Source organism: Microcaecilia unicolor, chromosome 7 (assembly GCF_901765095.1).
Source record: "Microcaecilia unicolor chromosome 7, aMicUni1.1, whole genome shotgun sequence".
In the NCBI taxonomy this organism is placed as follows: Eukaryota; Metazoa; Chordata; class Amphibia; order Gymnophiona; family Siphonopidae; genus Microcaecilia; species Microcaecilia unicolor.
Window position 1 is genome coordinate 231,729,392 of NC_044037.1, and position 12,167 is coordinate 231,741,558.

General features: G+C 41.9%; 1 protein-coding gene across 1 annotated transcript in view; it reads left to right on the forward strand.

The window, feature by feature from the left end:
• The window catches only part of LRP2 (LDL receptor related protein 2), a 334,494-nt gene that overhangs the window by 266,370 nt on the left and 55,957 nt on the right, over positions 1 to 12,167 (forward strand). The window contains exon 58 of the mRNA XM_030210857.1: positions 3,114 to 3,245. Within this exon, the coding sequence (XP_030066717.1) occupies positions 3,114 to 3,245 (132 nt within the window). The remainder of the gene's footprint in view (positions 1 to 3,113; positions 3,246 to 12,167) is intronic.

Here is a 12,167-nt window from a genome sequence, read left to right on the forward strand (position 1 = left end):
CAGTTCTTAGGCTGTCTGAATCAGCTTCAGAAGAGAAACAGTGATACCCACATAGGCAGCATTACAGTAGTCAGTGAAGGAAGTGACAATCTTCCCTCTTTCATGCAGAGTCTCTCAGAGAGAGAATCTTTCCCCACAATATCTTCTCCAATAGGCTCCTGGTTGGTAAGATACTAACGTAAAACTCAAATGAGGCTTCACACTGGACACTTACTAAGCTCAAAGGATGAGCCTTAAACACACTGTCAAGAGAATCCACACAAATCCAACACCACACAGTCTCCATTTTATGTAAGAGTAGGCAGAACCATTGCAGCCATTCCAGCAGAGTACGCTGTAGCAGAATGGCACTCACCTCCTCTCTCTACTAAATTGGTATGGCTCTGAACTCAGGAACATACTGGACTAGTGAGGGTCTTGAAAGGATCCTTACAGTACACAGTTCTTGGGTGTATCTCGTGCAGAATAACTTGTAGAAGAATATTCAAAATAATTTATTAAAGAGAGATGGAACTTTCAAGGAAGTTGGGAGAATTGTGCCTATAACTGTATGCTGGTAAATATCTTTTTGCACAATTCACGTTTTCACAATGACAGGTTTGCAAAAGTAGAGCGATTGATGCCACTACTGTTACTTAGCTGCATTTACATAAGTAGATTTGCAAAATGGAGGCGTGATTAGCACATCAGAGTGACAACCAGGGAAGCTTGGTTCAAATTTCACTGCTGTTCCATGTGATCTTGGGCAAGTCTCTTAAACCTCCATTGCTTCATACAGAAAATTAGACTGTGAGCCCTCCAGGGGCAAAGAAATATGGTGTACCTGTAACTCACCTTGAGCTTATTACTGAAAAAAAAAACTGTGAACTAAATCCCCCAAAAAGGATTACTGTATATTGTATATACTAGGTAATAATGGATATTTATGCGGTATCTGTACATTTATTTAATTGGTGGGATCTCATTCCTTCTAAAATATGATTCTTTTTCAGACATAGGAACAGAACGAACTTGTGCGGAGAATATCTGTGAACATAACTGTACAAACCTCAATGGAGGAGGCTTTATTTGTTCCTGTTGGTCAGGATACAGCGTCAGTGATACTGACAGAAATTCTTGTGATGGTACAGTATTGTAAAACTAGATCTTAAAACTCTCTGAAAGGCAACAGGCTATGTGGGTCTCTCAGAACACTTTTCTTTCTGGATACAGTTTTTCTTCTCAACTATTTATTAAGGGACTATTTTACTAAAGCTTTGTGCTCGCTAACGGAATTAGCACATGCTAAATGCTAAGAAGTCCAAAGTATAAAATGAGCCTCTTAGCATTTAGCATGTGGTAAGTCCATTAGTGTGCGCTAAACTTCAATAAAAGGACTCTTAAGTATGAGACTGAAGTGTGTGGAAATATGTTTGGTCTAAAATCTTAGCAGTTTATATACATTGGGATTATTTTTATTTGGCCAGTTTGTCTCTTGTAATTGACAATATATGCATGTATTATTTAGTTATGATTTGAATTATTTGTCTTTAATCATATAAAATGTGAAACTGTTCATAGCAGCGACTGATACTACGTTGTAATATTGATAGTAATCACATGTATACAGTACAGCCAGTAAGGGAATCTGCTGTAATGAAAGAGGTTTGAGGGGAAAAAAGAAGAAAAAAAAAAAGGATTAGTTTAGTAATAAAGCCTACATTCCTTCTAACCCCTTTTGTAAAATTATTGAATTCAATTTCTAAAAATTGTTGAGCATAAGGATTGTATCTGATCATTTAAAAGAAGTCTATTAGGTATTTCTTTCCGAATAGATTTTTCCTTGCTTACCTTCCACTTAGCAGGTGCAATTTCTAAACCCTACAGGGGTGCTTACAAGCTTAATATTCAATAGGAAACTCCCTGTGGAGTTTCCCTCTGCAGAATTTAGGAAGGTGGAAGAATGTAGATCATTTCAACTTGCTTTGAATATGGATATTGATGTTCACCTATTTTTATGTTTATGCATATTGATTTTTATCTATTTTTATCTATTTTCTTTTCATCACAAAGGAAAACAAAGTATGTGGGAGGATTTCAAAGTGAAATATTCATGTGTGCTTTCCTCCTCTAGCCTAACTTTCCCCCCTTTATCCGAGTGGTGCACACTATTCACAGAAATTTTACCCTCTCTAAAGAGAGGGTAAACTTTTCAAATTGCATTTTTATGCTGGACCTTGCTTTTTGTTGGAGAACATGACATCCAGTGTAGAAATCAAACTGTGATGTTACTGCTATGCTGTACATAAGATCCTTTTCTGTGCTGATAACAGGCATCCTTGGCAGGTCTGAGACCTGGACGGTAATCTCCTCTAAACATCCCTCAGTGGCCGGCAGTTAGCCACCACAGGAGAGACAGTTGTACCTTTTCCCTTCCCATACTCAAACTTGTCACTTCCACCGCTGTTACAGTTGAGCATTAAAGAAAAACTCTTAAGTAACTTCAGCAACCACTTATTTCACTGCCCAAAGGTGTACTACAGAATGAAAGACAGTAGAAAGAGCTATTTGGATTTCATGCATTTATTTAACAGTCCTGACTATAGGGTGTTTTACTAAGCTGTGGTAAGCACTAATGCATGCATATCCACAGCTTAAAATGGTGTACTGTGGGGCGCACTGAGGCATCCCGTAGTAAGTTGCAAATGTGCATGCTCTACCTACACACTAAAAAATATTTTTTATTTTTTAGCTGAGGGGATGGAGAGTGGGTGTTTCTGTGCTAATCAATTAGCAAGTCAGCATTGCTGTATGTTAACTGATTAGCGCAGGATTAGCGCATGTGCCATTACCACCTTCAAAATAGGTGGCGGTAAGGCCTCATATGCTAATTTCTGTTAATGGCTGCACTCTAATGGCAACATTAGCATATGACCATAATCAGCCATTTTCCAGTTGCAGTAGAAATGGACAGAGTGCAGGAAAGACCCATGTAAAGGCAAGCTAAGGCCACTTTTTGCCGCAGCTTTGTAAAAGGGCCCTAGTGTCACTACAGTGTTTTCATGAAGGCCAGAAACAGTGGCTAGACTAAACTCTAGAAAATATTAGAGGTATGTTTCATTTCTTTTAAATAGATATCAACGAGTGTGAGATCTACGGGACTTGTCCCCAGGACTGTAGGAACTCAAAGGGGAGCTACGAATGTTTCTGTGCAGATGGCTTTAGGTCTGTTGGCGATCAGCAAGGAAGACAGTGTGCAGCCAATGGTAAGGTTATAAAACAACATTTTAGTTTTCTTAAAATGTTAAACAACCAAAAGGCTGTGGCCCTTATTTTAGAAGCCCTATTAGTGGTTTACACGGGTAAATACCTGCATTTACACTTACCTATCAATACATGTGTAAAACCTGATTTTAGAAAGCCAGAATTTGCATGTGTATATCTGTACTGCATGTAGATTGCAAGGGGGCGTGATTTTGGGTGGAACTAAAATCTTCATATGTATTTCCCATTTCAGAAAGAGAATGCACGTATATGTTCCATTATATCAAACACTTTCAAATATCTTAAACTTCTACCCTCTCCATATGAAAACCTTCAAAACACCATACTGTGGAATCAAACCTGTAGTGGTAACACCTTTTTCTTAATGGAGGAAAAGACCTAAAAAAAAAGCCAACGTGGTACTTCACAGAGATTATCTGGAATATAGTAGCCACAACTTATCCATCATCATGGGTCAAAAACCTCCCAAAAAGTTTTTATAATTTTTCATAAGCAAAATTTGCTTTAGTCTTTCAGAAACTTTTTCATCAAAATTAAAATTATACCAAACAGGAGCAATTTAAATGAAGAACACTTAATTTAATTGTCCCGATGGGGTCCCGTTTCGCCCATCGCTTTTTCAAGGGATGTAGAGTAGTACTTATAAGTATTGCCATACTGGGAAAGACCAAAGGTCCATCAAGCCCAGCATCCTGTTTCCAACAGTGGCCAATCCAGATCACAAATACTTAGCAAGATCCCCAAAAAATACAAAACATTTTATACTGCTTATCCCAGGAATAGTGGATTTTCCCCAAGTCCATTTAATAACGGTCTACGGACTTTTCCTTTAGGAAGCCATCATAACCTTTTTTAAACTCCGCTAAGCTAACCGCCTTTACCACATTCTCTGACAAAGAATTCCAGAGTTTAATTACACGAGTGAAGAAATATTTTCTCTGATTCGTTTTAAATTGACTACATTGTAGCTTCATCGCATGCACCCTAGTCCTAGTATTTTTGGAAAGCGTGAACAGACGCTTCACATCTACCCGTTCAACTTCACTCATTATTTTATAGACCTCTATCATATCTCCCCTCAGCCGCCTTTTCTCCAAGCTGAAGAGCCCTAGCCACTTTAGCCTTTCCTCATAGGGAAGTCGTCCCATCCCCTTTATCATTTTCGTCGCCCTTCTCTGCACCTTTTCTAATTCCACTATATCTTTTTTTAGATACGACGACCAGAATTGAACACAATATTTGAGGTGCAGTCACACCATGGAGCGATACAAAGGCATTATAACATCCTCATTTTTGTTTTCCATTCCTTTCCTAATAATGCCTAACATTCTATTTGCTTTCTTAGCCGCAGCAGCACACTGAGCAGAAGGTTTCAACGTATCATCAACGACGACACCTAGATCCCTTTCTTGGTCCGTGACTCCTAACGTGGAACCTTGCATGACGTAGCTATAATTCAGGTTCCTCTTTCCCACATGCATCACTTAGCACTTGCTCACATTAAACATCATCAGCCATTTAGACACCCATCTATCAGTCAGTCTGCATTCACCATCTTCTATATATCTCGCTCCATTGCAATATAGAGCAATGCTCCAGCTCCTGTATAACACGTACAGCTTCAGAGAAACTTCAAAAAGGCACCGGCACTGAAACGCACATTATATCAACATCAGGATTTACAGCTGCTCCTTTGCATAAATAGATTTGTAAACAGTTTGCTTTGGCTAGCCCTTTATGGGAGGAATTAAGGAAGCTCTCCCCCTTATTCCCTAGTGTTTATTTCCCCCCTTCCAATCTGAACATAAATAACGATTGATGCCACTACTGTTACTCAGCTGCGTTTACACATGCGGATTTGCAAAATGGCAGGCATGGACATGTAAATGGAGGAGTACCCTAATGGTTAGAGTAGTAGGTTGAAAACCAGGGCAGCCCAGGTCAAATCCTATTGAGGTCCTTTATGATCATAAAGCCTCTGGTATAAACTTAGGGCTCTATTTACTATGGTGTGCTAGCATTTTTAGCGTGCGCTAAATGCTAGAGATGCCCATATATTCCTATGGGCATCTCTAGCATTAACTTGCGCTAAAAACGCTAGCGCACCTGTAGTGCGATTTAGTAAACAGGGCCCTTAGATTGTATGACCTCTGGGGATAGAAAAATTGATGAGTAAATTGCTGTGTTTTCTGTGCTCGGGTTTTCAGTATGTATCTTTGGGCCCTGCTTACTACGCCACGTTATAGGCGCGTTAGCATTTTTAACATGAGATAACCATGTACGCGCATTAACCGTGTACACACCTGCAATATCCCTATAGGCATCTACACGTTTAGCACACGTGCTAATTGTAGGTGCATTAAAAATGCTGACACACCATAGTAAACAGGGCTCTTTGTGAAATGGCTGCTCCTACAGCACATGCACTCCTGCATGCATTAAAAAAAAAGGCTCTACATTGGCAGATCCTTTTCTAAGATGATCCCAGAACTGTACGTGTCCTGACTTAAATGTATCAATTCTGATTCCTAAATTCTATCTAAAATGAGTTTGCAAATGTTTATTCATTTTATTCATTTATTAAATCCAGTTTGCCAACTGCCCTTTCATTACATTCTCTAGGTAAATTACAAACATTTAACATAAAAAAGCACAACAATTAAAAATAGGTTAAACCACTAACAGCCAAAAGAGGGCTAGATTCAGTAAATGGCACTTAAAAATCAACACTCAATGTTATTCTATAATGTGCATTCAAAGATGAGCATCCGTTATAGAATTAGTGTTGAGTGCCGGACACCAGGATTCATGTCAGCTGAAACCAGGTGTAATTCCCAGTGCCTAATTTGGACACACACATCCTCGGTATTATATAACGCTGTGTGCAAATTTTAGGAACACCCCTGATCTGCCCATGCACCTCCTGTGGCCATGCCCCTTTTGGATCGCAAGCAATGGGATTAGGATGCATATTGTTATAGAATTATACCTAGCTAGCTGAGCATGCAAATCCAAATTGGCACTGATTAGTTTCAATTAGCACTCAATTATTGGTACTAATGGGCTCGTTAGCCGATTTAGTTGTGCACACATCTGAAATCGGAGTCCAAATATCAGTGCCCTATTTTGGGCACTATTTATAGAATCCAGGGAAGAATGTACAAAAATAAAAATAACATATTACTAACACCAAAAAATAAGACCAAATTTTTTATGTTTAAATATTTTATTGGTTTTGTTATAAAAGAGAAAGTAACAACGAGTAATAGTGTTAATGTAATACTTATTATAGCAAAATGCAAATCTTCAGGTTCAATAACAGGAGCTTATAGGAGAAAAAGAGAGGAGAAAGAGAGAGAGAGAGGGAGAGAGAGAGAAAAAAAGGAGGATTTATTTAACACACAGAATAATTAGACCCATAAGACTAAATTTTACACCAGTAATAAAACAACATAGCAGACAAATAAAATGATCTGATACAATAACGAAAATCAGTAAACCTAAACAGTGCTTAAAATCTATGAAGTCAATATTCAAAGGCCCTTATTAAGATAGCAGGTGCTGCTAACCAGATAAATGCTGGCCAGGGAATATTCAATGGCACTAACCAGGTAACTATCCAAACAAAGGGGTATGTTTACTAAGGTGCATTAGCGTTTTTTGATGCGCCTGTAAATTTAAGGCACGTTAAACGCTAACGCGCCTATACATTTCTATGGGCACGTTAGCGTTTATCGCACGTAAACCATTTACGCACATTAAAAACACTAACGCACCCATACAGCCGCTTAGTAAACATAGGCGAAAGAACAGTGAAAAGGCTATCCCATCTTTATCTGGTTAGTGACTTAAATATTGCCACTAACCAGATAATGGCTCTGCTCAGCGCTGATTATAGATATTCAGTGCCCGTTGGTATCCAGGTACCGGTGCTGAAAATCCAGATTATATTAACCAGAGTGATAAGTATTTTTTTTTTTAATGTTGACTGCCTCAGTTATATATCAGTTATATATCCGCGACAAGGTGCAGAAGATCACTCTCGAATTCACCACCAAACCATCTCCTCCTCTTCACCCTATAGCCCACTCCCTCAACCAACCAACCCATGCCTCCTTCTCCTTTTTCCTGATATCACCGAAGAGGAAACCGCCCATCTTCTTTCCTCCTCGAAATGCACCACCTGTTCCTCGGACCCCATCCCCACCAACTTACTTAACACCATCTCTCCTACTGTCACCCCCACCATCTGTCATATCCTCTCTCTCCCCACTGCAACTGTCCCTGACACCTTCAAGCATGCTGTAGTCACACCTCTGCTCAAAAAAACATCACTTGACCCTACCTGTCCCTCCAACTACCGCCCCATTTCCCTCCTACCCTTCCTCTCCAAGATACTTGAATGCGCTGTTCACAGCCGTTGCCTTGATTTTCTCTCCTCTCATGCCATCCTCGATCTGCTTCAATCCGGCTTTCGCCCCCTACACTCAACAGAAATAGCACTATCTAAAGTCTGCAATGACCTGTTCCTTACCAAATTCAAAGGTCACTACTCCATCCTCATCCTCCTCGACCTATCTGCCGCTTTTGACACTGTCAATCACAATTTACTTCTTGCCACACTGTCCTCATTTGGGTTCCAGGGCTCTGTCCTCTCCTGGTTCTTCTCTTATCTCTCCCACCGTACCTTCAGAGTACACTCTCATGGCTCTTCCTCCACCCCCATCCCACTCTCTGTTAGAGTTCCTCAAGGATCTGTCCTTGGACCCCTTCTTTTTTCAATCTACACCTCTTCCCTGGGCTCGCTGATCTCATCTCATGGTTTCCAGAATAATCTTTATGCTGATGACACCCAGCTCTACCTCTCCACACCAGACATCACTGCGGAAACCCAGGCCAAAGTATCAGCCTGCTTGTCCGACATTGCTGCCTGGATGTCCAACCGCCACCTGAAGCTGAACATGGCCAAGACCGAGCTTATTGTCTTCCCACCCAAACCCACTTCCCCTCTCCCTCCACTCTCTATCTCAGTTGACAACACCCTCATCGTCCCCGTCTCATCTGCCCACAACTTTAGAGTCATCTTCGAGTCCTCCCTCTCCTTCTCTGCGCATATCCAGCAGATAGCCAAGACCTGTCACTTCTTCCTCTTCAACATTAGCAAAATTCGCCCTTTCCTCTCTGAGCACACCACCCGAACTCTCATTCATTCTCTCATTACCTCTCGCCTTGACTACTGCAACCTACTCCTCACTGGCCTCCCACTCTGCCACCTATCCCCCCTTCAGTCCGTTCAGAACTCTGCTGCACGTCTTATCTTCCGCCTGGACCGATATACTCACATCACCCCTCTCCTCAAATCACTTCAGTGGCTTCCGATCAGGTACCGCATACAGTTCAAGTTTCTCCTTCTAACCTACAAATGCACTTGATCTGCAGCCCCTCCTTACCTCTCTACCCTCATCTCCTCTTACGTTCCTACCCGTAACCTCCGCTCTCAAGACAAATCCCTCCTTTCAGTATCCTTCTCCACCACCGCCAACTCCAGGCTCCGCCCTTTCTGCCTCGCCTCACCCCATGCTTGGAATAAACTCCCTGAGCCCATACACCAGGCCCCCTCCCTGCCCATCTTCAAATCCTTGCTCGAAGCCCATCTCTTCAATGTCGCCTTTCCAGCTTATAATCAAAATTTTTCGCCGGCATTCTTCCGACATAAATCGGGAGATGGCCGGCCATCTCCTAAAACCGGCCAAATCGGTATAATTGAAAACCAATTTTGGACACACTCGCCGGCATTTGGTCACGGAGGCAGCTAAACTTCAAGGGGGCGTGTCAACAGGGTAGTGAAGGCGGGACGTGGGCGTGCTTACGAGATGGCCGGCTTCAGCTGATAATGGAAAAAAGAAAACCGGTGATGACGAGCATTTGGCCGGTTTTACTTGGTCTATTTATTTTCATGACCAAGTCTCAAAAAGATGCCCAAACTGACCAGATGACCACTGGAAGGAATCAGGGATGACCTCCCCATGCTCCTCCAGTGATCACCAACCCCCTCCCACCCAAAAAAAAACAAACTTTAAAACATTTCCTTCCCTAGGAGGGGAAGCCAGTTGGCCAGCTCATAAAAAAAAAAAAGGATCTTGCTGATCAGTTATGTTATGACTTACTTGTTCTTGAGTGTTGTATTTTGTGATACTGTTTTGATAAATGTTCAAGAAAGACTTCATACAAATTAAAAAAGTCCCTGCGGTTCATTTTCCCTTGATGGCAGTCCCTGATGTGCACTTCCCTTAATAGCCGTCTTTCTCTCCGAAAGTGCAATTCTCTTAATGGGCGGCTTTCTCGCTGAAAAGGGAAATCAGAACAGTTTTTGCTCACCATTTTTTTAATAGTAACAGGGGGATTTGAACCAGCCACCTTGGCATTATAAGAGCCATGATGTAACCACTTGGCCACAGCTTCACTTACTTGACTAGCCCTCCCTTTTGATTATACCCCTTCAGGTCTCTCTCAGTCAATCACAGTGCCTTTAGCTGTCTGTGAGTGGCTGAGAGAGACCTGGGGGGGTATAATCAAAAGGGAGGGACACCCAAGTAAGTGGAGCTCTGGCCAAGTGGTTACATCAGTGGGCTTGTAATCCAGCGGTGGCTGGTTCAAATCCCCCTGTTACTACTAAAAAAAATGGTGAGGTGAGCAAAAGCTGTTTTGATTTCCCTGTTCAGGGAGAAAGACGGCCATTAAGAGAAGTGCACTTTCGGGGAGAGAAAGACGGCTATTAAGGGAAGTGCACATCAGGGACTGCCATCAAGGGAAAATGAACTGCAGGGACTTTTTTAATTTGTATGAAGTCTTTCTTGAACATTTATCAAAACAGTATCACAAAATACAGCACTCCAGATCAAGTAAGTCATAACATAACTGATCAGCAAGATCTAAACATCCAGAAGTACCAGTGCACTACGAATGCTGGCCCCTCCCATGGCCAAATGCCCTGGATTTGGCTGGGTTTGAGATGGCCGGTTCCAGTTTCCATTATCGCTGAAAAACAAAGTCGGCCATCTCAAACCCGGTGATCTATGGCATTTGGCCAGCCCCAACCGTATTATCGAAACAAAAGTTGGCCGGCCATCTTTTTCGATAATACGGTTCCGGCCAGCTGTTGCGGCGCTGCCAAAATAGATTGCCGGCGATCGATTTCGCCGGCGCCATTCGATTATGCACCTCTTTGGCACCTAACCACTATTCAAGAAATCTAGACTGCCCCAACTTGTCATTTCGTCCTTTAGATTGTAAGCTCCTTTGAGCAGGGGCTGTCTTTTTTTGTTAAACTGTACAGCGCTGCGTAACCCTAGTAACATAGTAGATGACGGCAGAAAAAGACCTGCATGGTCCATCCAGTCTTCCCAACAAGATAAATTCATATGTGCTACTTTTTATTTGTACCTGTCCTCTTCAGGGCAAAGACCGTATAAGTCTGGCCAGCACTATCCCCGCCTCCCAACCACCAGCCCCGCCTCCCACCACCAGCTCTGGCACAGACAGTAGTAGTAGTAGTAGTAGTAGTAGTAGTAGTAGTAGTAGTAGTAGTAGTAGTAGTAGATAAATATTAAAAGCCACTGTTAATAGTCAACACTTAGGAAAATGTATAACTTTTAAATGTTACTATTAGTTTTAAGGGAGTTGGAAGAAGTGATTAGGTGAATGACTGAATGTGCAGCATGCTCTTAGCCATGTTGAACCTACAGAAAACCGGAATCTTTGCAGATTGAGATAAAGGGAACTATGTAAGAAAGCTAAACTTGTAGACATTTTTTTTATTGATCCAATTAAAAGTGTCACAGTATACAAGGATTCAGTGACAGTAGAACATTGGGGGGGGGGGGGGGATTTTCAAAGTCATTTACACAGATAAATATGAATTGACCTGGGTAAATTAGCCTAATTGAAAATGGAAGTGGGCTTCCACACCCTATGCCATTTTAATCAGATTAAAAAGAGGCCCTCACAGAGGGGCGGGGGGGGGGGGGGGGGGGGGACACCATACTTAGGATGGACAGTAAACAGCACTCATGCATTAACATTTTCAAATCTACATGCACTCTTTTGCCTTTGGTTAGCTGTCCACAGAAATAGCAATTGCAAGCAAATTCTTACAGGTAATTTTCAGAGAAAGCACAAAGGTAGTTTCTCATTGAAAATTAGCTCCACAGTGCACAAATCAGGGGCGTATCCAGACACCCAAGTTTGGGTGGGCCTGGACCCAAGGTGGGTGGGCAGAACTCCACCTTGTCCTACAAGTGATTTGGTTTCTCCCTCTCTCGCCTGCATGCCATATGGCCTTTCAAACATCCCCTCTCCCCCGCATACCTTTTAAATAGCGGATTTTCACCGGCAGCAAACAGTTGTTGCGAGTTTTTGGCTGGTGGGGCTTGGTGTCCCTGCCAGCCACGTTATAGGTGTGCTGCTACTTGGTGGGCCTGAATCTAAAGTGGGTGGGCCTGGGCCCACCCCAACCCACCCTTGGCTACGCCACTGGCACAAATACAATAGTACTTGTATATCTTGTAACCAGGGGGGCTATTGAAAACATAAAAACAGCTTTGAGTTAAGATTTTTGCTATTGCATGAAAAAAATGCATTAAACAATGGCATCCTTTTGTTCCACATAATGCACTTTTGTAACAATAACATGAGACATATTTGCAGGAAGGGTTTTCTCCATGTTGCATTTCCAGCAGGAGTCTTGAGCATAGAGTTCTGCATATTCAGCATTTATTCAATAAACCATCACTTAGCATAATATTTAACCATGTGTTGACTGAATGAAGTCACCATCCACTTGTTTCTTACATTATGGCTGTCAACAGAAAGACATTACTGCAGATTACAAGCTTTGCATGCTG